This window comes from Miniopterus schreibersii (assembly GCF_964146895.1).
Source record: "Miniopterus schreibersii genome assembly, chromosome: 16".
Taxonomy (NCBI): domain Eukaryota; kingdom Metazoa; phylum Chordata; class Mammalia; order Chiroptera; family Miniopteridae; genus Miniopterus; species Miniopterus schreibersii.
The window spans coordinates 19,646,785-19,674,702 of NC_138116.1; the positions used below are offsets into that span (position 1 = coordinate 19,646,785).

Sequence of the window (27,918 nt, forward strand, 5' to 3'; positions counted from 1 at the left end):
TTTGCAACTATTTTATGAACTATTTTGCTCTATGACTTTTTAACCAATTGTAAACTTTACCCATACTTTTTATTCTTTTGACTCTTAATAATGTCACTGTATCCCATTTCAGTTAACAGTAGTGCCTTAAAGAAATTTAAGTTATGAATGATGATACTAATTTCATTAAAAACTTAACTTCCTGAACTCATACATTGTTTTTTTCATATTTCAAGGTTTTTTAAAAGTCAACTTTAACAAATAAAAATATAATACTTTAAAGCTTCTTGAGTTTTATAAGTTAAAGTCATACTATTTATAGTATTTTAAATAATGTGATGTGTTGTTACTGTATATCTCACTGTCCTAAAGCGTTTATGGCTGAAACATAAGTTGAGAATAGAGAATTATATGTAATAATGTAGCAGTTTGCTTTGAAAAATGTGAAGTATGCTATTTGGGGAATGGCCCTACAGTTCAGGGTTTAACAGATGTTAACCAAAATCCATAGGGGCCAGAACATGAATGTGAACTGGCAGAAATGAATGGAACTGCGAGGATAGAATTAATTACCTAAAGGAGAAATAAAGAATTAGTGTCAGAGATGTGGTATAATAATATGTTGAGAAGAAAAAATAATTTTGGAGCTTAACACAAGAGACTATTTGGGGCTAAAAAGACAAAGAGTACATCTTACCAGATTCTTATAATAGTGGCATTGCAGTCATCTTCCAGCATAGGGCAACTTCTACACAGCTTTTCTCTCTCAGAGAGAGGGCAGAAGTAGAGCAGCCAAGGAGACCATTGAAAAGAGTTTATTTAGAACAGAAAACTATATGCTTCTTGACAATAGTTGAATATGTGTAGCAAAGTCTTTGCTCATTTGAAAGTAAATGTGAGGAAAGATCAAGTAGAAAAACCCATAGTCATGTGTCTTGTCCCCAGCCTTGCTCTTCCCCCTCACGTTCTTGGGGGGGCAAGGGGCGGGGGGAGATTATTTTTACCTTGCCTGATCAGGTCTAGTTCACTGTGTGCTTCAGAAACTGGTAAAGTGAGTGGGAATAGTAACAGGTCTATGTAAGGTTCTATAGGCAATTTATGATTTTGAAAAGAGTAGGAATATATAAGAAAAGAGACCAACTGGCAGAAGAATTTTAAAAGCCCTAGAAGGCTAAGTAGTAGTGGGAAGGAAGTGAGAATGGACAGAAATGATGGTTCCAGACTTTCCTAGCATTTTTATCTATGGCAGGATCTTCTGTGTAGGAATATGATGGGGTGAATTTTATTGACTCTGCACACTAAATACACACTCGTGTTCTTCAGAATATTTAGACTAAATCAGAGTCTGGTGCCTGGAAGGAAAATGGTCCTTAATTATAAAAGATCCCTTATTTATGAAGTTCTTTAGTAGCACATATTTAAATATCTGCTTATGGTGATGATTTGGTACAATGTGCTTAAAGAGTAAGCTTTAAAGAGAGATCCTTGCCCAGACGTGGAGGATTGCGAGCAAAGTTTTTCTTATCAATCCCAGGTTTTCCATTCAATCCCAGGTTTAATGTGCTGGAGGAGTAACCATTGAATAGCATTAGGGAGAGTCTTATCCCTGATCTGGAGAAGAAACATGCATGCATGATAGAAAGAGCATGAATGTTGAGGCTTGACAGACCTGGTTTCAAAGCCCACCTATACTATTTAGCTAAAGGTCATTTGATCTTAGCAAGTTGCTAAATTTCTCTGATCCTCAGCTTTCTTATCTATAAAACAGGGATATACCAGACACTGTACTAAGTCCTTTACATCCATTATCTTATTTAACCCTCAAAACATCCCCATGAAATAGGTGCTGTTAATATACCCATGGATAGATTTGGACACTGAGGCACAAAGAAGTTAAGAGACTTGTACAAGGTCATGCCTCTCAAGGATTCTAACTTGGTTGCTCTAATTCTATAGCATACATTTAATACATATATGTGTGTGTGTATATATATATATATAAAACATTTATTGAGATATAATTCATATACCATAAAATTCACCCCTTTAAAGTATACGTCAGTGGTTTTTAGTATAGTCACTGAGTTGGGTAACCATTACCACTATTAATTTCAGAACACTTTCATCATCCTAATAAGAAACCCTGTATTCATTAGTAGTTCCAGAGCCCATACTCTTCATGGCTATATATTATTGTCTCATTTCAGGGTTGTTATGAGGACTAGTAGTAATATGTTTAAGCTCCAGTACAATAACTAGACAAAGTAAGCAGTAAGAAAATGTAGTTTAAATTTATGACAGTGTTAATGGTAATTCTTTTTACCTCACGTTTCTACCCAAATTTTCTTATTGGGTAACGTCAAGTTCCTAAATTATATTCATTAAAAAAGAATGAAACATAGAGAAGAAAAAAACATAATCCATATATTTATTACTTTAATGTAGAAGGGACGTAAATGAAAGAGCTCTTTTAATGAGCTCAAATATGACTGGAGAACATGAGAAAGCATTTTTATATTTTAAATACTTTAATTGATTTTTAGAGAGAGAGGGAGAGAACATGGATGTGAGAGCAGAACATCGATTTACTGCTTCCTGCACACACACACACCCTCCCCACTGGGGATCAAAACTGCCACCCGGGCATGTGTCCTGACAAGGCATTGAATTGGCAACCTCTTGGTGCACAGGATGACGCCCAACCAACTGAGCCACACTGGCTAGGGTGCCTTATTTTAATTTTTAATAAGACATAGAGATGCCTTTGATATTTCAAGTTGTGCTTACTTTAAGAACTTTTTGTCCATTTAATTTTTTCACTTAATATTGCAAAGAAAACTCATTGGAATCTTTGCTATGGAACTTTTACCATTTCAGCAATCAGACATCTAGAAAAATGATTGATCAGATGTCTAAACAATAATATTAGTTTTTCCCTTTACATAGGAGGACAATATCATTTTATGCCATTGATAAAACTGATTTATTTCATTTAGTTTAGTTTCTCCTTTTGTAAAATAAGTTAATTGACAGTTATAGTTTAATCAAAAATTTAAATTATAACTTTGAATTTTATTGCAATAAAACCATCTTCATGAATATTAGAAAAATTGCCATCATGGACCCAGAGCCTAAAACAAATGACACAATATTTAAATAAAAATTTTAAAAAGACTATGAAAATATTGTAAATGTATATAACAAAATCTTAATTTTTTGGTCCAGTGGTCACTCATATTACATTTGTGATAGTGGTAAATATGGGCCAGTGAAATTTCTTGCCACCTTGAAGATTATGCATGGATAGCATACAGGGTTTCTGAGAAAATTATTTGAAATATTTCAATATGAAAATTTTTCACTGTGTGAATATTAAAAATCTTATTTTGAAATGGTAAACCTATATCCTTTGTCAAAATAAATTTATCCCCTAAAAATATAGCTTGTCAAAAGCAAATACTGTAAAGTGAATAAGGAAAATATTATTATAAAGCCACATTAACTATAGATTAAAATAGATTTAAAAGGAATATCACTAATATGTGGACCTTATTTGCATCCTGAGTCAAACAAATTATACAAAGTGATACCTATGACAGAATTAGAATTTTGAAGAGTGACTGGATATATGTTATTAAGAGGGAGGAGGAGGAAGGTATAAGGGGGATAAATGATGATGAAGGAGACTTGATTTGGGGTGGTGATCACACAATACAGTGTACAGATAATGTGTTGTGGAATTGTGCACCTGAAACCTGTATAATTTTGTAAAGCACTGTCACCCCAATAAAATCAATAAAAAGGAAAAAGAAATAAAATAAAAAAGAAACTACTGTTAATGTTTTACGTGTGACAATGTTTTATGCTTATGTTTTTTTAAAGAGTCCTTATCTTAGAAGAGGTTTGCTGTGATATTTAAAGATAAAGTGTTAGTTGGCTGACATATTATTCAAAATAGCACCGGGAGGGGAGAGAAAATGTGAGGTGAGGTTGTAGATGAAACAAGATGGATCATAAATTGACTCCTATTGAAGCTGGATGGTCAGTACATGGGGGCTTATTACACAGTTTTGTCTACTTTTGTACATGTTTAAAATTATCCATAATGCAAAGATAAAAGCAAAAGAAATCCAGGTTGAGATTAATAAAAAATGTGACAAATTTCTTTTATTTCTATTGTGAGACCTCATACATTAATGCATAAAATACTTTATGTATCTTGGACACTAAATACATAAAACAGTGAGCTTTGGGAAAAAAAAAATTGTTGTTTCAAGTTTAATGTTTTTTGATGAAAGAGCATTATCTTTGATGTCAGACCTGAATTTGAATCCTGGCTCCTCTACTTAACAAGCTGTGTGAGCTACAGCAAGTGACATAAGCTCCTTATCTTCAAAATCTTTCTAATAATATCCACTTCACAGCTACTATGAGTTGTAATGAGTTTTAATGAGATGAACTCTTGAGGACTGCTTTCCACTTGATTAGCACTTACTAAAGTGGTAGCCAGTCTTACTTTTATGTTTCAAAGTAGAGCTATGCAAGTAAATCCATGTATGGAACTTAGACAATATATATTTCACATATCTTTTCATAAAATTCATTCATTCCAGCTGAAGCCTGAGATAGGGCCTTGTAAGTCACCATGTACATATTTGTGAGGTTTGCATTTAAAGGATGTGTATGCAGAATTTTTATTGGTAGGCCCTTCAGAGTTTAGATTTATGAGCTTGTTGCTCTGTAATGTCTGAGACATGTTGAATTGAAGCATGGATGTCACTTAACTTCTCATCTCTACTATCACATACTTGGAGCATGTAGTTTTGACAACTACAAGAAGCAAACCATTAAAGCAGCAAAGAAACACCGTCTTTGCACTAAAAAAGAGAGAGAAGGGTTTCCCTTTGAAGTTGAAGAGAAGTGTTTTTGAATTAATGGAGTGTACAGTGATTTTACTAAGTTTATTTATGAAAATACTCTTTGCATTTATGCCAAAAGGTTTTAGCACAGTTGTAAGTAGGATTTATACAAAGAAACACAGCTCAAATTTATGACGTGTTTGCAAATGTAGGAAAAAGTCTGAATTTACAATATTTCTAATTTATTGTTAAGTATCTTTCTATCACTATTCCTGGAATGCTAATATTTTATAAACACAAGTGTTGGTTATGAACCTAGAATATCCTAACCTATACTACTTCTTAAAAAGAAATCTTTCAGAATGCTTTCCATGTCTTTTGGGGATTTAATAGGGGAAAATGTACACAGGACAAATACTCCTGCCTTTGGCTTTAGCCCAACCTTTTAGCATCAACAATCTTGACAGCTGCTTTTGTGACTTGACTTCCTTTAGGCCTTTCCCCCTTTCTTTATTTGCTTCATTTTATACAAATTAATCTGTAGAAAGTGAATGTACACACAAATTGTATTTGAAGTTAATTATTGACTTTAGTACCTTTTCAAATATTTTACTTCCTATACATCTACTGATTGTTGGTTTTTTTAGTTTTTATTGTTGACAATATTACAGATGTCCACCAGTTTTCCACTCTTTGCCCCCCTCCACCCAGCCACGTTTTTAAATCCATATACTTTTGCAACTACTGTCAAAGACAGATTTTAAAATCAAAAGACTAATTTTTTCCCTTTTTAATATTAAAATTTTCTATGATTTTTATGTCCTTTATAAATGTGTTATCTTGGAGTAGACAATATTGAGAAATAAGAAAAAGAACTGAATTTCATGGGAGCGAAAGAAGAAATCATTGGAATCAGATTCTGCTGCCTTCTATATTCCCTACACAATATATTATGTACAAGGATGTTTATTATACATTGTTTGGAATAGCAAAGACTCCAGACTGCCTAAATGTCCAGCATTAGAGGACTAGTTAAGTAAATTATCTTACAACCATTAATGGAACACTACATAAAGTTTAAAAGAACATAATACATATATATTTGTAACATGGAAAGCTCTCTCCAAGGCATATTGCTAAGTGAAAAGAGCAATTTGGACAAATATTGTACAGTGTGTGTGTGTGTGTGTGTGCGCGCGCACGCACTTGCTTTTATTTGTGTATAGAATATCTTTGGAAGGATACATATGAATCTATTGAGCTCTGTTGAGAGGGAAATCTGTATGAGTGCAAGAGAGAATCTTCATTATTTATATCCTGTGGTACTATTTGAATTTTTACCATATGTATGTCTTATTTTTTTTTACTAAAATTAGTTAAAATGAAAAAATGAGATAAATCTATATGTGCTGATATGGAGCAACCTCACAGTTAAATGATTAGCAGAAAAAGTAGGATACAGAACAGGACAAGTCCTACCATTTGTTTAAAAAAACAAAAGACATACCACACAGACCATGTTATATTTAAATAGAAAATTAATAGAACACCCAAGAAACCTCACAATGGTTGCCTCTGGAGAGAAGAACCAAAAGAAGGAAAGGAAGATGAGCTTTCATTATGTGTCTTCTTGTAACATTTGAAAGTTTTGTTCTGGACATGCTTAACGTTTTTATCTAATGAAGAAGCTTACAAAAAAACTTGATTTGATACAGGAGTGAGCTCTTTTTTAGTAGAATCATGATTCAATAATTTTGTATCCAAGCTTTTTTCCTCTTTTACTTATTTATTAATTTTTACATATGACTTTAGGCAAGATCCTGATGATGGTATAAACTAGCAGCAACCTGTTGCTTAGTCTTTGAGAACCAGCAGTATATAGGTGTGTTGTCTTGACATATCACTTAAAAGTGAATTTTAAAATAAGTAATAAAATAGTATCATATAAGCCCTGGCCAGTGTGGCTCATTGGTTAGAGCATCAGCCCAAGCACCGAAGGGTCTCGGGTTCAATTCCTGGTCAAGGCCTCATACCACGTTGCAGGTTCAATCCCTGGCCCTGGTCTGGCATGTGCGGGAGGCAACCAATCAATGTATCTCTCTCTCTCACATCAGTGTTTCTCTCCCCCCTTCTCTTTTTCCCCTCTTCCCTCTCTACTTCCCCTCCCTCCCTCCCTTCCACTCTCTCTAAAAAAAAAATCAATGGAAAAAATATCCTTGGGTGAGGATTAACAAGCAAACAAAAAATATATGTATTATCATATAATACTCATGGTAACTGATCAAAAAATACCTTTATTACCCTCAATATTTTTTCCACATGTGGTATCTAAGAGTTCATAGAAATTCTGGTTCTTATCTTGATGTAGATGGCAAAGAAAATCAAGTCATTGATAAGTTAATTACTGCTTTAAGTTTATTTGATAAGCTTAGGAAATTTTGTTGAGAAAAAAATAACAAACTATTCTATTCTTTTCTATTCTCAAACTATATCTATTCTCTTAAGTAGTGTTATCCCTAGAGCAGCACAGAAAACCAGGTAAGGAGTACAGTTTCTGAACATAGAATTTTGGCATAAGAATTAATCTACCTCAGGAATTCTGCCTCTAATGAATTTCCATGTTCTGGACATAAAAGGTTGAGAAAAATGTGTAGCTAATTTGAATACAATTTTTGTTTTGTTTTGTTTTCTGCTTAAAATGTTTTTGCACGTAGGTTAAGCCATTGGACTTGAAACCCAGTGAATTTGTTTGATATTTGGAGGCTAAATAATGTGATGGTTGAACCCAGTTCTTATAAAGCATTAATTTTTCACTATGCTGCCTATCACCACATACTTCTCTCAGAAACTTGTTTAATAGTCACTGTTTACCAGGATGGCTGAAGGATCACTAAAACAGGAAAGGAACTACTTAGTTATGGATAGAGGGGACTTATATGATGTGTAAAATAAAGCTTCTAGTTACTGCTGACTCTTGTGAGGCAAATATTGGAAACTTTGAACCTATCTGTCCTTGTCAGCCGATGTGTATTTAATACACACCTGCCAGCCTGAAAAGTTCTTGATCACAGTTCATCTCTAAAAGGTATTTTCCCAAATTGAAGAGACACTGTCTGTGATCACCATGAATCCACGTTGGTATCTTGTTGGATCTCGCAACCCAAAGTGAAAAATTGATTAATAAAATACACTTTCATTGATTAGGATAATAATAATAATAATAATAATAATAATAATAAAAGGTATTTTCCCAAACTTAAAAAGCAATACCACTTACTCTCAAGATTTGTGCACTTTACTTGTGTTAGTGATACCCCAATAGAAAAGAAAAAATTAAAAAATAAAGAGATACTCTTCTGTTCTAAAAGGGACCAAACATTGACTAGAATTGTAGATAGTGAGAGGTTTTGGTTGTTGATGTTGTTACCTACATGTTATGTACATGCTATTTTCATACATGAACAGGAGTCCCTGTTTAAGGTGGGATTGGGGTATGGAGAGTCCAGATCTTATCACCCTTTGCCATTACACCCTTATTGATCTTGGGATCTTGGAGGTCTATATTGCTCACAGAGATAACTCACCTTTTATTCAGTATGTTAAAAGATGCTTTACATTTTAAGGCCTGCTATTCTTACCTGTAAATCATTCTTTATTAGATGCTGTTTTATTTTTACTCCTCGTGTGTTTATAAAACTTTTCGTATATCTACTCATACCCTGTAGATCATGCAGTCCTATTCTTCTGTGGCAGAAGATATTGGAATCCAACTGATCTTAAAGTTTCTCTCAAAAAAGAAGCAATCTTGGCAAACTGATTGGGGTACAGAAGATCCTAAAATGCATCAGGACTAGAAGTGGGTGCTAAGGTCTTACTACAAGTTGTCATTTGGGAGAAGGAAAAGGAAAAGAGGAGAGCAAGATGAGCCAATAGTAATAAAATCACTACATTTATGTGGCATTGTCAAAGCATTTCCCTACTGTGAGACTTAAAGCATGATAGTGCTGGAAAGGAAATACATTTTTTATGCCAGGTCAAAACTAGATTTGGGTGTGGAACATGTTGGTTCACTTTCTGCAGGGTCAAAATACCCAAAATTCAATAAAATCAAATAGGAGATGTTGTAAAATATTTAATATATTTATCTGACTAAACCCAAAGTAGTTGTGTTAAATTTTGTAAGCATGAAATTCATGCCAAAAAGTGGTATTAAAAAAGTTCCCTGCAACAATACTACTGCAGTAAACTTGAACCTTTGAATAGGACTAGCTCCCTCTTGAACAAATCATTGACCACATTCGGCTTTGTCTGCCAGTTTCATACCTAATGTGACTACTATTACTACTACTTATAATAATTTATACTTTTGATTATAGATTTACTTTACTGAAGTAAAAAATAATAATTTATAGCACATGCCATAAATCCAAGTCGTTCAGTATGCTTTGCCTTTGAGTAATGATCGTAATTTATAAAGCATGCAGATTTGGAGACTGTACAGCTCAGTGGATTAGAATGAGAGCTTAGTAATCAGACAAGGTGGGGTCAAAGCCTGGCTGTGCCACTTATGAGTCACTTATGTGACTTTGGGTAAGTTATTTAATCTTTGTGTCTCATTTTCTTTATCTGAAGGTTTGAGATGATAATATATCACAGGATTATTTTGAGAATTAAATGAGATAGTACATGAAGAGTCTTGACCCAGAGCCTGTACCCAGTAGGAGTTCAGTAAGCTATTGTATTTTTATGATTACTATAGCTAACTTTCTCCTATAAGTCAAAGCATGTTGAAAATTCAGTTGAATAGCTTCAGAGCAAAAATAAAACACTGAGAATGTAGTGGTCCAAGGAAAACAGAACTATGAACCAATAATTCCAGTTATGATTGCCTGGTTGTCATGTGATAAATGCATTCATTTTACAGTATATTCATCCACATACTACCAAGTACCTAGGTTTACATGTTTTGAATTCTGTCAAATGCCATTATTATTGAAAATATACTAACTCAGCAGGTTCCATTTTAGTAGTAGTTGAACAATAACAGTAGTAGATGGTATTCGTTAGTGTAAAGCCAGAATGATTGCTGACAGGTTGTAATTTGCTTTATGAAGTGTGTGTTGTCACATATACAATTATCTGGTTTATATTTGTTGCTGCCAGCCCTCCAGTTTGTTAATGTCCAGAAGTTACACCTTTATGTGAAACCTAAGAAGGGTTAAAAATCTCAGTTTTGGGGGGGCAGGGGCCGAGCAAAAGGATTCTTTCCCTTGGTGGCTACCTTTTTTTTTTTCCTCCCCTATTTTCTTTTTTAAGGACTAGGATGATGCTACACACTGCAGCCCACCCTACTGGTCAAAATGAAAAACTGCATTATAAAGGACCATTTTCTTGAAGGAGAGGGGAAAAAAGAACTTTTCAATCGTTTCCCACAGGCATCTTCCTGTCCCACCCACCATTGACAGATGTAGCTCATTTTGGAAATATTATTAAGGTACACTGCCCTTTTGGTTATTGGATTCACAGGTGTTGTAGTGATTGTGCTATAAGTGTCTACTCAATTTGGTTCCATTCCTGATCATTTAGACTGTTCTCTCTGCAAATGGCATCCCTAAAGGTCCTTAAGAAGTTTGTTATTTTTAGCATGATAATGTGATTAGTAAACAGTATTCTCAGTTAAAAACTTAGTATTAGGCTCAATATATTTCTTGTACATTCAAGATCTAGTTGGAGCAACTTTTTAAAAGAATGATAAATGGAAACTTTCCTTACCTGGCCCATCATTTGTTCTGTAGATTTAATGACATTCAGTACTATTACACTCACTGCCAGGGCCTTGAGGGGAAAAAAGAATATTTATACATTGAGTTATGGCTAGATGTAGGAGGGAAAAAAGAGAGATGGGCAGGAAGTCAGACTATACAGAACAGAGAAGAATTCGAGACCTTCACTACATACGGATTAATCACAGGAACTAACCACGCACATCCAAATGGGTATTTAGAAACCAGTGAAGCCTCTAGGATGTTCTGTGGGGAGCACCATATATTTTCTAATGCATGAGTATGTGCAAAAGGGTATGTAATTTATAATGGAAGTGTTGACAGAACTTTAGCTTTGGTGTTGCAAATGTGCTCCATAATACATTTACATGTGAGTAACACTTCACATATATGGACACATGTGTACCCAACATATTTCTTTAGTTGGTATTATATCCAATAACTTAGGTGAATGGTTTCAATAAGGAATAAGCTGCAGTTTTGCTAATCTTACCATAGTTCAGCTTTGGGAACTGCATTACTATTAAATTGGTCAATGAAACTCTGGCAATATTAGTGCTATCAAGCATGAAAACTAACTGGATTTGGATTAGGGACCTTTATTTATAGCATTTTATTTAGGACTTATTAGTTTAAAGGCGGAGCTTTATGTCTCACAGGTTCTTAAATATTAAATAGAGTCAGAAGTCATGGGTTCCCTTCCAACAGCAACAATAAATACAAAAACCAAAAAACAGCAGATAATTTTACATTAATTTCCATTTCCTTATATTACTCAAAGATGCTTGATGAAGTAATAGCAAACCCTGTAAAGTTTTGAACCATACCATATAAACAGTTGGTTGCAGATGTGAAAAATCCTTAATAATATAGTTCACAGTTAATTAGAAGAGAAGTAAAAGATGATGACTTTATACTAACATGAAAAAAATCATTGAGCCTTTAAATATTGAATAAGCAAACATATATTTATGTTTTATTTGTTATTCTCATGTTATTTTTTATGCTCATACTACTTTCTGTCTTTTTTCATTTCCTTCTCATTTCTTTGGTAAAATTGTCATTACAGCCTGTTTTTGTCCCTAAATAGTACCTGCAAGTTTAGGATCAGATGAGTTTGCTGGGAGTCAAAATAGTTACAAGGGGAACATCATAATGGTTCATTTTTTCCCTCCCTGTTTTATTTGGAATTGAATTAGGAAATGAAAGTTTTTAGCAGTTTAATTCACTTCTCCATAAAGTTTATGGAGCAGCAACAGCTGGTTGAGTCCATGGCAGAAAAATCCAACTTCTAGTGGCCAAGCTATTGTTTTAGAATTAAGGGGGGAAACTCATTAACTGTTAATGAAAACACAGGGAATAAAAACAAATAGCACAGAAACCCTAGCAAATAATTACCTTATACCTAACACAAAGCTACTTTATCTTTCTGCTCCAACCCTAAGAAATCCCCAACTTATCACTCTGTGGAGCATGAATGAAATTGAGTTTGACTCTCAGGAAAGAACAATAGAGAAATATCCCCCTTATAGGCCCCTCAGCACAATACTCAGTGGAGAACCTGACATTGAATATACTAAGGAGTGTATCTAGCGCCCAATTCTTATGACACTTAGGATAGAGGAGCAAATTACCAGCTAATAGCAGGTGAACCCTTGATATAGTTCCCCCAGATCTTGTTTAGAAATACAAAGAGAAGGGACTGGAGGTAGTGGATGTGATGAATGGAGATATTGTGCGTTAAAATATATATGTCTGTATAGAAATATATTGATTCTGAATGAGTTGCAATGGGAAAGTGTGTCTCTAGTGGCAAGGGTTCTTGCTTGTGAGAAAGCCACTCTAAGCAGATGGAGTTCTGAACCCTAATTGGAGAGCTGCTGAGTGGAAATATCTGTCACTATAGCTTGTGATCATTTATGTCTGATCCCACTGGACTATAGTAGTGGCCACTTAGAACTGTGACTGTCAGAGCTGTAGATGAATCCAGAGATCACTCGTGGTTATGTTTTAACAAAAAATGATGTTATAAACTTAAATCCAAAATGACCACAGTAATTGCTGGTTCTTCTATAAAACTTTTCACCCATGCATCTTGAATAATTGTAATCATTTTAATTACACGGGAGTGTCTATTTATATGGTGTTAAAGGCTTTTTTCAGTGTGTGTCCAAGGGAGTTGGGCCACTTGATATAACATTAAAAACACTTATAGCAACATTTCCATCATCAGGAACTAATTATGCTTGGATGTAAAAACATATTTTCTAATGTTTCCCCCACCGCAACCATTTTTAGTACTGACTTTGGCTCTGTTTTTGCCGTGTTGAGTTGTTTACCTTTGTTGTTATATGCTATACTGAGGCATGGTCTTGTATTTGGCTGTTAAAAGCCCACCTTGGGAAACTATGTTCAGAAACCATAGGAATCACATGGAAGTAACTTCCATCTGAAGTTAGTAAATCAAATGCCGAATCTAGGCAGGTATTTTGGCTGAGACTTTTAAAATAGAAGCTTTAAAAAGCAATTGGAATAGATCCTGGAACAGAAAAAAAAATTAATGGAAAAAGTGGGGAAATCCAAATTAAGTCTGTAGTTTAGTTAACAGTGATGTACCAATGTTAATTTCTTGGCTTTGACAGATATGCCCTAGTTACATATGGAGTTGACATTTGGGGAAACTGGATGAAGGGTCTACAGGAATTTTCTGTACTATCTTTGAAATACTTATAAAATGCTAAAATTATTCCGAAATAAACAGTTTATTAAAAAGCAACAAAGCAGAGCAAAGCCCTACCTGATCTGCTTACTAAAAAAAAAAAGCCTGGGATGCTAGAATATGTAGGAGTAGATTTGTCAAATTTCTGAAGCAAGCAGAAAACTGTGAGTCTAGAATGATAGTTGATAAATAATGTTCAGTATCTCCTACAAATGTTAAATGTTGCACAGCAACCCAAGCTACCTCTGCTTTTTTTTTTTTTTTTAATGGAATTTGGTTTGGCTCAAAAATTTTAAATTGCTTTAACTTCACAGCTCACTTTCAGGTTACCTGCCAGGCAGTCTATTTAGATCACGTTGATAATATAATTTCAATGGATTTGCAGTGATGCAAAGTTTGAGTAGTTTAACCTCAGTCCAGTATTTGAGAACTTTTCTTGTTATAATGGAAATTTCATAGTGATACTTGAAGCATAACCATGAGCTTTATATCCTGATCAGTAACCTAATAAAGGAGAGCATTTCTTCTGGCTCTAGCCAGTGACTTTTATATGAAGTGTTGTTTGTTTTTCTTTTTAACTTTACTTTCTTCTCCACAATAAACTCCACATTTTATTTCTAAAGTCCTATATGTGCAGGTGACCTACTCAGTTCTGAACATCTACCTACCATTGATCGTAGAAGAGTCTAGATATGATAACCTAATTTATGGAAGAAGAAGGCTATAGCCATTTTGTTTTTTCTTTTTTCTTTTTTTAAGAATAGTTTCTTGATTTTCTTGATTTTTAGAGAGAAAGAAAGGGAGAGGGAGAGAGAAACATCCAAGTGAGAGTGCAGCATTGATAGGCTGTCTCCTGCACGCCCCCTACTGGGGATAGGGGATAGAGCTGGCAACCTAGGCATGTGCCCTTGACAAGGAAATTGAACCGCAACATCCCGGTGAATGGAAGGACACCCAACTGAGCCACACCCGCCAGGGCTGCCATTCTGTTTTTATCTAACTTATTGGGGTGACATTGGTTAATAGAACCATGCAGGTTTCAAGTGTACAACTCAATGAAACATCATCTGCACACTGCATCGTGTGCTCAGCCATTCTCTTTTTATCCTTTTATATCCTCCCTATCCTTCTGGTTTAATTGTAGGAAATAAACCCTTAAAGTGAGGCAATACAGAGTCTGTGTATGTTGTTTGGTTTCACTGCTCCCTAGTTGGAATCCAGGGCCAAAACTCTACAGTGTTTACTGAAATTAACATTGGTGATTTCCTTTGGAAATTAGTATTTGAGATAATATTAAATTCAGTTGAAAATCCCCTTTTCATGTTTGTGAAATGAACTGAGCAGCTGTTGGTGTCCTTTTATCAGCAGACTGTACCTCCGTTTAGGGGAGTTTAAGGAAAGCCATTTGCAATGCAGAGCCTTTTCTTCCGGTTCCTGAACGAGCTAACATCTTCCGTCTGAACCTTTTAAAGTATCATAATAGCATGGACCACTTCTACAAAATATAATGCAATGTATGTTGAAAACACCCAAAAGAGATTAGCATTGTTTTAATTGCATAATTCAGTATTGTATATACATTACCTTTCATCAAAGCCATTTTACAGAACAAATATTACCTTCTTAGGGCTTTTAGAATTCCTAAGAGGTTGGTTGCATAGGCTGTAAACTAGAATTATAAAGAGAGAACTTTCTTAAGATTGCAAAGCAAGTAGTGATTTAAATTGGAATAGAATCCAGCAAAGTCTGGGTTCTCTATGTTTTTACCTCTCTTATTTTTCAGAACAGGAAAGCATGTTGACCTTGCTACATTGTATTATGAATGGAAGGTTAACGCTTTGTTTAATTTATTCTATTTCATTTGGAAATATAAAGAGAAAAAGGCATTCACAGTAAAGGTCATAATTAATGGAGACACAGTATATATGGATGCATATTTATATAGCTATATTTTCATTTTAAGTGTGGTAGAGAAACTTTTCTCTGATGACAAGAGGCCTCTCCACTCTAAGCTGACAGTTACTAGTTCTAGTAAGAGAGTGGTTGAATGGAAAACTTCCCATGCAGGTAAGTTGGTTTTTGAACTTATTTATCTGTTTCTCATATGTTAATGGATAGTGGCCATGTCCATCAAGTAAAAGCTATATCTTTTTGTGTGAATACCAGAAGAAATATACAAAGACTTTTATAAAGATGCCCAAAGTATGACCTTACCTTTTTTGTTCCTCAGGGGGAGACCAAGCTGAAAATTACCTTGGACAGGACAGCTCTGATGATAATCACAGTGGAACTCTTGGCCCTTCTCTCACATCAGATGCACCTTTTTTGCCAGATTATCAGGATGAGGGTGAGTTTCATTTTTCTGGATTTTGGCTCACCATACTTTGTTACTTTTTGTCCTGGTGTCTTTGCCCTTTGTCATTTAACTCAAGCTGCCTTTGGTGGGTTCTCTGAATTGATAATCACTAGTTTGCAAAGAACAACTATTTGTTTCATTGTGGTGCTGGTCCTCCTGGGTAATTCAATACTTCTGAAGTTAATGTATTTAGGAAAACACTAATTCCATATTGGAGCAGGAAGCCATCATTATTGATCTTTTTATAAGAACTGTAGCTCAAAAGCTAAGAGGGCATTTTAAGATTGCAGGGCCCAATTTACCATTTTTTCAGATTTTTTAGCTTCACTGAGTTGCATGAAAATTAGAGCTTTCATTTAATGATTATTAGATTATTGATTTATTGTGGATTGTTTGAAAATTTTAAGCTCATCATATTATAATAAGATATCACTTTTACCCATGCTTTTTATATACCCGACCGACCATATTGGTGGTGTTCAACAGGAAGCCACAAGAACCATAGTGCAAATCTTCCTGGAGCATCAGTTTTACTTGAAGATTTAGGAATGGGAGGATTTAAATAATTCAACTGTTATAAATATTATTTTTATATTAAAACACATTGGTATGTAATAGGATGGGATGCAAAATATACATGAATTTTTAAGACACATGAATATAAAAATTTTGGCTTGGTGGTTGCCAGTTTCTGGCTCAGAGTCAGATATCCCAAGGGTGGAGGTTCACTGTCTGCGCCTCTTCTGGCATCTGGCCACTTGAACAGAAGGTTTGATCATCACTGATGCACACGGTTATCTTATCAAAGTCTCTCTTGTGCCTTTCCAGTGGGGGAAAAAGGTAGAGATGCCACTAAACTGAATATTAAATTGGAAGCTTATTACTCACTTAGGGGTTAGGAGTAAAGTTGGTAAATTATTCTTTATTTCTCTTTATTAGTCTATAATCTTCCAATTTATTTTTCTTCCAAATTTCCCTACAACTTTGGCATTTTCCAAGAGTTCTTAATCTGTCTATTCCCTTCTCTTTTTAATTTATCCATGAATTCTTATTTCATTTAGCCCTTTTGGTGATTCATATTTTATCTCTTTCATTGAATTGATAACCTCCACATCAGAACTGTGGATTCAGTCACACAGAAACATCTTATTTTGCTTGAGCTTTGTAAACTAGCATAAGTTTTAGAAACTGGGCCTTGTAATGTGAGATCTGTATATTGGTTCAGGTATTATACTAAAACCACTGTTTGGATTGAGAGCTTAATAATTATATTGGTAGCTGATTAATAATTGTAGAAAATTAACAGTGCAAAACATTTTTTAAAAAACCTTTCATTTGTTTTCGATTAATCTAATGCTTGACAGAATTAGAACAATAGTACCTCATTAATCCTTAAGTCACTTATTTGGTATTTCCAACTTTCCCAAACACAGCTGAAAACACAATAAGTAAGCCAGAAATACCTCTAAGTAGAAATAAATGTTCCTGAGTCCTGTGTTAACACTTATGTACCTTATCTTGAGAGAGCCCCTGAGGTCTTCACTGGGGATACCTCATCTTAGAAATTTCTAACCATTACAGTGTTTTGATTTCTCAGACCACAGTGAGTGAAGCATCAAATTAGAAGAAGGGGCACTGTAAAGGCATAAATTGAGGTATAATCAAATTTAGCATTGAGATAAGAAACAGCATAGCATTGAGATAAGAAACAGAAAAACATTAAAAACTTATGTAGAAAACAAAATTTATAATTAAAGCTAAATTTATATAGAAACAAAAAAATAGCTGCCTGGGGCCATTTTGTATTGTAAAGAGAATACAATACAATACTGAGCTCTCCTGTAAGAGCTCACCTTAATAAAGTGAATTTTTTTTAGCATTTATTGAGCACTTACTATGTGCCTTGTATCTATGTTCTAAGCACTTTGCATATATCATTATTTAATTCTCAGAACAGCCCTAAGAGGTAGATATTAGGATTATCTTTATTTTACAGATAAGGAAACTGATACCAAGATAAGTTAACTTACCTACAATCACACAGCTAGTGAGTAGTTGTACCAGGATTTATACTTACACAGTCTAGTTCTAGAACTTCTGCTGATAACCACTCTATTATCCTTACTGTTATCCTTATCTGAGTTATCCAAAAAGATGGATTCATGTCCCAGACATTTTGGTTAAGACTGTTCAGATATACATGACATGTTTAAAAATATTTTCATTAAAAATCATTGAAGCCCAGCTGGGCGTGGCTCAGCGGTTGAGTGTCGACCTAGGATCCAGGCGATCAAGGTTCGATTCCCTGTCAGGGCACATGCCCGGGTTGCGGGCTAGGCAGCCAATCAATGACTCTCTCATCACTGATGTTTCTATCTCTCTCTCCCTCTCCTTTCCTCTCTTTGAAATCAATAAAGATATATTTTTTAAAAATCATTGAAATTTTTTAAAAAGTTAGTGTTGCCAGACAGCAGTATGGTGGTTGCCAGAGGGAAGGGGAGGGTAGGGTAGGGGAGGCCTAATATATGATGACGGAAGATGGTTTGACTTTGGGTGAGGGGCACGCAGTGCAATATACAGATCTTGTATCATCGAAATGTACACTTGAAACCTATATGATCTTATTAACCAACGTACTCCAATAAATTTAATAAATTTTTTTCTTAAATGTAGTGTTGAAAATTTCCTATTATCTGGAAAACTCCAAAGTGGGGAACTTTGTTCTATAGTGGTTTCCCATAACAGAGGCATTAACTATACATATTAGTAATATTAAATTCTTACTTAATAGATTTTTATGTTTAGTTTTGTGCATAGAAGTTAAAAGAATTCCCAAAGAGACAGTCAGTGGTAGAGGTAAGAATAGATTTGTTTATGTGTTAAACGTTTAATTGTAGGATGATGAGATAATGTTGAAATATGAGTTTCTGCAAAGCATTGAATCTGGCATGTGCCTGAGTGCTTGATGCATAATGAACAAAAGAAATGTTTGTTTCCTTCCCCCGAAAAATAAAGATGTATACATTTTTGTAAATTTAAAGAGGTTAGAAAGATGTTAAAAATTTAAGTAAACTTATCCTGCTTAACTAGATTTTACCATTATAGAGAACAGTAATGCTTGACACACAACTTAGTCATTATTTTTACAAACACTTATTTAGAGATTATAAGGTAATATCAAGGCACTGCGCTAAGTTGTAAGTGAAATATGCAGTAAAAAGTCCCTCCCCTCATGGGGCTTACCCATGAGAAAACACACTGTGAATAAGTAAACAAATAAATATGAAGTCAGTGTCTTTAGTTGCTGGTGAGATAGCTAAGGCCATTCTTTAGAGAAAAAAAAGATGCTTTAACTTTCTTTGTAGTGCCATTATTTTAGGCTTTTGGAATTTTATCTTTATTAGATAATGAAAGGTCACTGTTAAAATATTTCATCTTTGTTGCCTTCCACCTCCAGCTAGTGCAGTGTTTGAAAGATACAATTATAAAAGGACACATGGTCTGACCCATCCACCCATAACTTCAGTGATGAGAAGCAGTAGCCATGGTGCCTGTCATATTTGGGACATGCTTTTGTGAGAACTACAAAGAGATCTGGAAGAATATAGAAACTCGGCCAGGTGCACAGCAAAAAATGAAAACCAAGGTTACAGGCTAAACCATGCATAAAAATGAGAGCATGCTGCTACCTAGTCACAAGTCCTTCTTCTTTTCCTTTGTAAATGCCCTCAAACAAGCGCATAGCCCCACCATTGGGAATGAAAACTTGCTAACAAGTAATAACATTTAGATTTCTAAACCTGGGGAGGCACAGTTTCTACCATACTGAAGGAAAAAAATTTAGTATGAAATGCTGAATACAATAACTTTATAAGAGTTAACCAGTTACAAAGCCCAGGATCTGATTGCTTTCATGGTCCAAAATATATAATAGATTTTAGTGTGTCTATAAATTTAGTTTATTGGTATACTGAATAACCCCCTATGTACATACATTTTTTTAAAGACGGGATGGGGAAAGTGATCATTCTATAAACAGGATATAGTGACTCCTTCTGGAAGAAAAAGAAAAATTTTTATAAGAGATGAAACCTAAAATCTATAATATATTATTTATTGTGTGCTATGTATTATTACATTCTAATTAAGAAAAGGGAATGAATGGATATTAGACAGATATTTCTGGGAAGAAGTGGGAAAGAATGTTTTTAGAGCTTCTTTTAGATTAGAAAGTTGAAGGTTTAAAGAAGGTTACTATTCTCCAGAAAAATGAAAAATAGAATTGGAAAAGTAAAGACCCATAACCATCTTTGGAGAAGAGTAATAATGAATAAGTGAAGAGCCTGGTATTGATCAATTTATTATAGCTACTTGATTTAAAAGAAATTGCAGACCTGTTAAAGCACCAATAGTGGCCCTTTTCAACTCCTTGCCTTTTTTGAAAGGTACAGTAAAAAGCATATAGAATATTTGAAAATAAAGAGAATAGGTTTTTTTACAGCTTTATTTTTGTCCACCCCCCCCCTTTTTTTTTACATTTCTCTGCTTTCATTTGGTTGTAAAATAGAAGTCAGTTTTGGATTTAATATTATAACAGTAGACTAGCTTTTGTTGATTGTTGTGTGTTTTATTTCTATTATAATAATAGGAAGAAGGTATTATTTTAATATCTTTCCTAATGGGAGGAAGAATATATTTTAAACAAAACTATTTTAACATTGTGAAATAAAAATGAAGGTTTAAGTTCTTGATTAGATTTTTGTGGCTGGAATTCATGTTTGTCTTAAATTTCATTGTACCAAAGTTAGAATCATGGAATCTGGGAGTTGGAAGGAATGATAGTCATCTGGTATCAGGAACCATTTATCGAGCACTTACTATGCTGTACAAAGTGCTTTTTGTGGATTTTCTCATTTAATTTTCAAGCCATCTCAGAGAGGAAGTTACTGTTTTTCCCATTTTACAGATAAGGAAATTGAGGTTTAAAGAAATTCAGTGAGTTGGCAAAGGATGGCATATCTAATCTAGGAGGCTGGGGATGGGAATTGAATTCCAATAAATTCTGCTGCTTTTTGAAGAGCTCTGATTAACTGGATATTTGTCCTCTGGAACACCCACTCTTATGGACTTTACATCTCATTCTCCTTCTTGCTTTTATCCTATTGAATATAATGTTCATTTAAAAAATAAATATATTCAAAGCTAAAAAGTATCCTCTAAATACTACTTTACTGTATCCTACAAATCTGATATATACTACTTTCATTATAATCACAATTAAATTCTAAGAATTTTGTTAATTCTTTTATGATATCCTTTTTAACCTACATGCTATTTAAAACCAATTTTTTTCATGTGTGTTGTTTTTTTCCTGGTTTTTGTTTGGGTTTAGTTTCTAGGGATTTTTAAACCTGCTTTTTTATTTTGACTTCTAATTTTATTACATTATATTTTATTACATTATAGTCTAAGAATATAATCGATATTATTTGGATTCTTTGGATTTTATTGAGACTTCTTTTTTGGCCTAGTAATGATCAGTTTATGCTTATGGGCTATGTGTGCTCCCGAAATATTTATTGAATACACTCATTATTATTATTATTATTATTATTATTTTTTAAATATATCTTTATTGATTTCAGAGAGAGGAAAGGAGAGGGAGAGAGAGAGATAGAAACATCAATGATGAGAGAGTCATTGATCAAGCCCACAACCCGGGCATGCCCTGACCGGGAATCAAACCCCGATCGCCTGGATCCCAGGTCGACGCTCAACGGCTGAGCCACACCCGGTCAGGCTACACTCATCATTTTTAGACTTGTAAATATTATTGTTCAGACCTTTTATATCCTAGCTTTTGTTTTATCTGCTGAAAAGATTATGTTAAAATCTCCATTACGGTGGTAAGTTTATTCATTTTTCCACATTTTGTTTTACATTTTCAAGGTCATGTTATTAGATACTCATAAAGAGCTCTAATTGTTTTAAAAGGTTTTCTCCAACTGAGCTGGAATCTTATACCTAGAGTTTCCACTTATTAAGCTAGTTTTGCTATGTAAGTCTACTCATAGCACCCCCTGATAGACTTTATACTCAATGAATATAAAAGATGTTTGTTTATAAGCCAGTTTGAGACACCCATTGCTGTGAGTTTTATATAAGGCCTGATTTCAGTGTATAAATTTTATTGTTTCACAGAAAAAATAAACTGCATTTCTTACAGTGTTTACTGAGGTATGTGAATTAATGATGCAGTGATTAGTGGTAAGTGACCTCACTGATCAGGTAAATCTCAGGCCAAATCCCATTCACAACTTTGGAGAAGCATGTGTGTATTTCAGGGGGGCTTTATTTGGAATGTTAAAGATACCTATTGCAGGCTTAGTCCTTGGTACCCTAGTACGTTAGAGGAGTTACTAGCCTAAAAGCAGCAAGCCATTTGCTTCCTTCTCACTGATGGAGTCAAGCCCATTACTTTCTTTGTGTGTGTGTTTAATGACATAAACTATGTAAACATATTTAGAGTTTTTAGTTCCTTTTTGTTCTATGATATAGAACAAAATAATGAAAGTGACTCAAGATAGCCTCTCTCCATATATAAATGTGTAAATAAGCATATGCGCATACATACATACATTCAGTGAGCATTTATCTCATTTTCTTTTTATTCTTTAGACAGTTGCTTTCATCTTTGTTGCTCACAGGTATATTTTTCTTTAATAAAAGCACATGGTTCCTGTCAACCCTAATGAAAGTTATGTGTGTGTGTTTGGACTGCACGTTGTGGAAAAACACAAAACTTGTTTCCATGTCTGTGTTTTTGGGGCCAAAGAACAAATTCTGCTGTAAAACACATACTTTGATGAGCATGGTGGATTTCTGAACAAGTTTCTGTTGGCTTCAGGTGAGTCCATCAGATTTCAGATCATTGTTAGAAATTAAGGACTCAATGTTGAGTTAACTGTGATAAGGGTAAGTAAGCTGTCACTTGGGATTGCAGTGGCCTCCTTCATGAAGATAAATGTCTTATTAGATCGAAGACATCATGTCGTTTATATAGTCTGGTATAAATCACAGATGAAGATGACAAACTGGTTTTCAAAGTTAACAGTAATTTATATAACTTAAACAAATGATTACCAAGGATTATACATGTTTTGTGAAGAATAAAAAAACAATAACAATTATCTGTCTGTGAACTACCCATTTTTCATTCTTCAGCCCAGCATGTTGGGCTGTTGGTTCATGTTTAAACTCTAACCTTCCGTCCGGTGCCCAGTAAAGCACTCTCACATATGTTGATGGCTGGATATCTTCCACAATGCTTCTTTCACTAGAATAAATTCTTTGCAAATTTAACCCAAGTTTGTACATAGAATTGTGGCATTTTAGAGCTGGAAGAGACTTTGTAATCACCTAATCTGATCTCTGTTTTACCAAAGAGGAAACTAGATTTTGTTTTATTTTATCTTTTCTTTACATTGGATTTACTGCAGAGACATGGTTAACAAAATTATACAGGTTTCAGGTGCACAAATCTGCAACACATCATCTGTACACTGTATTGTGTGTTCGCCACCCAAATCAAGTCTCCATCCATCATCGTTTATCCCCCCATTCCCTCCTCTCCCTCCCCCACCCTCTCCCCCTGGGAATCAACACACTGTTGTCCATGTCCATGAATTTTTTGAGAAAACTAAATTTTAGAGGCTAAGTGCCTAGGTCCTGTGGTTAGCAAGACACAGCTAGTACAGAAACCAAGACCACTCCCCGAGCCCACACTATGTACCTTTCCTCACCTGCATGATCTCAGCATGATTGTGGCTCTTAATCCATTTCTTGAAAGTTTTAGTCAAGCTCTTCAAACATTTGTGTCTCTCTGGCCTATGTATGTTCTTATCCTCTTTCCAGAATAATTTGGGAGCGGTACATTTTGTAAAGAATTTCCAAGTGCTCCGTAAATGCTAACAATTATAATTATTAGTAACATAAAACAAGTCCCTGAATCTATTTGACATAGAACTAATTGGTTATCTTTTTTTGGCTTTTTTTTTTTTTGGTCTGTTATAGATTTTAATATACTGCCAATGATGAGTTAGTTACTGAATAAATGTGTTGAATACCTTAATCAATCATGAGTTTAGAGACTGTTTCAAGAATACAGAGAAATAAGGTGTGATTCCTTTCCTTAGTGAGTAAATACACTAGTGAGTAAATAATCTTAGTGTGAAGATTACACACCTCTACAACAAAGTACGTGGTATATAATCAAGTGCTTATTATTGGGGACCGAGTTTTCAGGAAAAAAAACACACCCAAAAAACACAATTGATGGACTTGCAGTAGTTTGAAAGAAAGTCAACATGATATTTAGCCTGCCCTATGGCCAAAGTGTTTTTTAGATGTCTTCCCGACTAGGAATATGAGCAAAAAGCCCATTCTGTGAAAGGTCAAACATTTATTGAGCTTCCACTACAATTAGCAGTGAAATAACACTGGCCATTTCTAAGTGCAAATAGTTGTTTTTTAAGTGAGTGACTTGGCAGATGAGATTAAACTTTTTCATAATTCCTCAAGTATTCTCTCTGTTCCCAAATTCTAAACTAGTAAACAAGCTTAATGGTAATGTGAAAGTTCTGGTATATGATTATTGGAGGTGTTAGTGTGGTCATTACAGCGTTGGTAAAATGATATGCAGTGTTTTGGTTGCTAATGTAATATATTTATCTGATTGATATATAAATAAATCAGAGGTGGGATGGGGTTATATATCTTTGTTTATTAGAAAATCTTATATACTGTGTTTAATTACCTTGTTCTTAGAATCTATAAATGCATTGTAATTAAACATAGTACCTGCCTAATAGATGAACACTGAATTACCTATGGGTTAGCTACCTTACCTAGGCAATCATGTCTAAAATTCTAGAGTTCTGGATTTCTAGTTATGATTTTAACCACCAGACCATCCTTCAGTCTTCAAAGCTGTTGATCATTTTTACCTCAAAGTTTAATATTCACTTAAATATGAAATAATTTTGTTTAAGAGTTTTCAGAGCAGCCCTGGCCAGTGTGGCTTAGTTGGTAGGGTGTTGTCCCATGCACAGAAAGGTTGCTGGTTCAATTCCTGGTCAGGACACATGCTGGGGTTGCTGGCTCGATCCCTGGTAGGACGCATACAGGAGGCAGCTGATCAACGTTTCACTCTCACATCAATGTTTCTATCTCTCTCTCCCTCTCCCTTTCTCTCTCTAAATACCAGTAAAAATATTTTTTTAAAAAGAATTTTCAGGCCAAGCATATAGATACATACACTTTATATAAATGTAAATATACATTTATACTTAATATATATATTGTTTTCAACTCTTCATGCCTTGGGTGATCTTTTTTTTTCACTAGCCATAAATTCTTTTTGGCCTATCATAGAATTCTGACTTTTCAAATAAAAGGTAAATATTAATAAAACTGTTTAAAACAGTGCTGAAGCACCTGCTAATCCAGAATATTATGGTCTACTAGGGAAACCTTGTTCACAAGCTGTATTACACTTACGCTTTAGACTGCCTTTCTGACTTTGAGTGACAGTTTTTTTTATGCTGGACCCTAAGTAGCTTAAACCCAAATAGGTAGTTTAGTGGGAAAGAAAGATTATACAGAGTGCTTTCTCTGGCTTGTAAAATTGGGATTTCTAGGGGAGTTGTTCCTTGATAAAAAGTTTTCACCATAGAAGCCTTATCCAATTTGCAGACACATTTCTGTAAACTGTTAGGGTATTGCTTATATGGTTTAGTATATTTTAGTGGAATGCTCCAAAAGATAAAATTATTGTTGTCATGGTTAATTTTATAATTTTGTTATTTCATAATAATACTCCAGATTTTGTTTTAATCAACAAAGCATAGGGTTAACTCGATTCATGAGCTCTCCTCTCTATAAATGATCATTATCATCATTGAAAGACATTTATGAATGCCCAAGAATATAGTTGGGCTTAGAGATTGTCACAGCTTAGGGAAAAAAATCACTTGAGTTATCTAATCTAGCCCTTCTAATGAATTCCCATCATTCTTACTAATATCTCATTTAATTAATTATCAAATATAGCAATTGTGCTTTGTATCCTTCCTTTGCAGGACATCTTTCCCACCCAACTATTATTACTAATTTATTCTTCATGTCTAACCTAAACTTTTCCTTCCTTAGTTTCAGGCCATTGCTCTTTTCTACACCATCTTCTGAGACTGAATAATTCCCCTAATTCATTTATATTGTTACCTTTAGAAGGTATTTAAAGACTGAATATTTATCCCCAGAGTCTTTCACTTTCCCAAACTACATAAATTTCAGTTCTCTTAATCCTTATCTCACTCTGTCTCTGTCATACTGTCCAGTCCTTGGGTATTTTATAACACTCCTTGATATTTTCCATTCCCGGGGAGGGCTGCCTTTTGGGGAGGGAAGTACGAAAGAGTAAAATCTCATATAAACCACTAGAAGATGCCTAAGTGTTTATTTGATGTTGGCATTGGTGATCATCTGGTGGGAACACCAGTGTAGTGCTTGCTTTGGCATATGTTGGGATATATGTGTATTTTAAAGCCTTAATGTATTATGGCCTGTTGTAATTGAATGTCTATAAAATAGCGGTTAAGAGGGTTTTATAGACCTTAGAAGAGATTAGAATTCTCTAGCCCCCTCTTGTGGTAAAAGAAAATACTATGCTTGGGCATTTCTGGATTTTGTTTTAGTTGAAGAGGAAGATTAAGATATACACGTTCTCAATATGTGAGCATAGGAAATGAATCCAAGAATTTAAAATTTGTTTGCATATATTTCCAAGTGCAAACACCCTCAGATATGAGGAGTTGCTGTTCTTTTATATTATTAATGCTTTAAAACCAAAAAGATATTACTTTCTTATAACCATCATTTCAGTATATTCTTATTACACAAATCAGGAAGAGGACAAGTAAAATAGAACCATAATCTTGAGGAGGTTTTATTGCTAAATAGGTAAATAAGGGAGACTTGGATATGAATTTTAAACCAAATATACAGGTACTTTTTTCTTGGTCATTATAAATGGACATGTTAGCATTCCTAACATATTTAAACAGATATTCTATATCTCCAATAACATGCTAATTTTGCCAGTTTTATAATTTATTATTGTAGCATTCCTTCTTGGTGGATGCATTTCAGATATTCATAAAGGTTTAGTAAGTAACAGACACCTGAAAGGAAGACTGAACTGGCATGCAATTGAGTTCACGTGTATTACCTATGGAAAAAATTTCTACAGGTAGCACAAAATTATGTTTGCTCTTCTAGGAGACCACTAAAAGTAACACTTCTATATTAGAATAGTTGGTCTATAGAAAAGAACCAATGAAAAGTTGCTATTAATATACCTTATGTGACAATCCAAGAAGAGATTAAAATTAGACACTGTCCCTAAGTAGCTATTTTTTAAAGCTACTAAAAAAAAAAACTTTAATGGTTAAAGTAGATGGCCTTTATGCTCAAGTCACATTCTAATGAAAATATGGGGTCCTAGTTAGCAATTCTGAGAACTCTGGAAATGAATTTGAGACCATGCTTTTTATTTTTATTTTTTACAGTTTACATTCAATATTATTTTGTGTTAGTTTCAGTTGTACAGCATAGTGGTTAGTCAATCATATATTTAACAAAGTATTTCTCCAGATATTTCCAGTACCCACCTGGCACCATACATAGTTATTAATTTTTTCCAAAAGGGAATATTGAAAATTACACTAATTGAGGACTTGCAAGGGAAGAATGGCATAGACATAGCAGAACAATATAGAAAGGAATTGGGCACAGGTGAAATCAGTGAGAATATTGTAATGATTTAGAAAACCAGTAATTTTGACTGATTTTCTTCTTCTCTCCCACTTGAAGAGATGATAATTGTTATTTTTTAAATAGGGAAATTAATTCCGTTTATGTGCTTTTCCCTTAAGATGTGTGAATAAAATTTTAATCTCAGTCATTTATTAATTTTTAGTATTGATATTCCTCTGAACATAAATTAACAAATCTAAAGGTGAAACATTTTAATAACAAAGCATTTATGGATCTTTATAGGAATCGCGTAATTTTGACACCTTAATTTGACATAATGTTTTCAAGATTTTCTGTAATCAGTGTAGGTCTTATGCACCCCAATTTCCTGATCCATGTCAGGTTTCT

The 27,918-nt window shown here is 34.2% G+C and overlaps 1 protein-coding gene across 2 annotated transcripts in view; it reads left to right on the forward strand.

Moving 5' to 3' along the window:
• Positions 1 to 27,918, forward strand: part of SKAP1 (src kinase associated phosphoprotein 1) — a 251,070-nt gene that overhangs the window by 51,166 nt on the left and 171,986 nt on the right. For both annotated transcript variants that reach the window (XM_081161834.1, XM_081161835.1), the window contains exon 4: positions 15,571 to 15,687. In XM_081161834.1, coding sequence (XP_081017960.1) covers positions 15,571 to 15,687 — 117 coding nt within the window. The remainder of the gene's footprint in view (positions 1 to 15,570; positions 15,688 to 27,918) is intronic.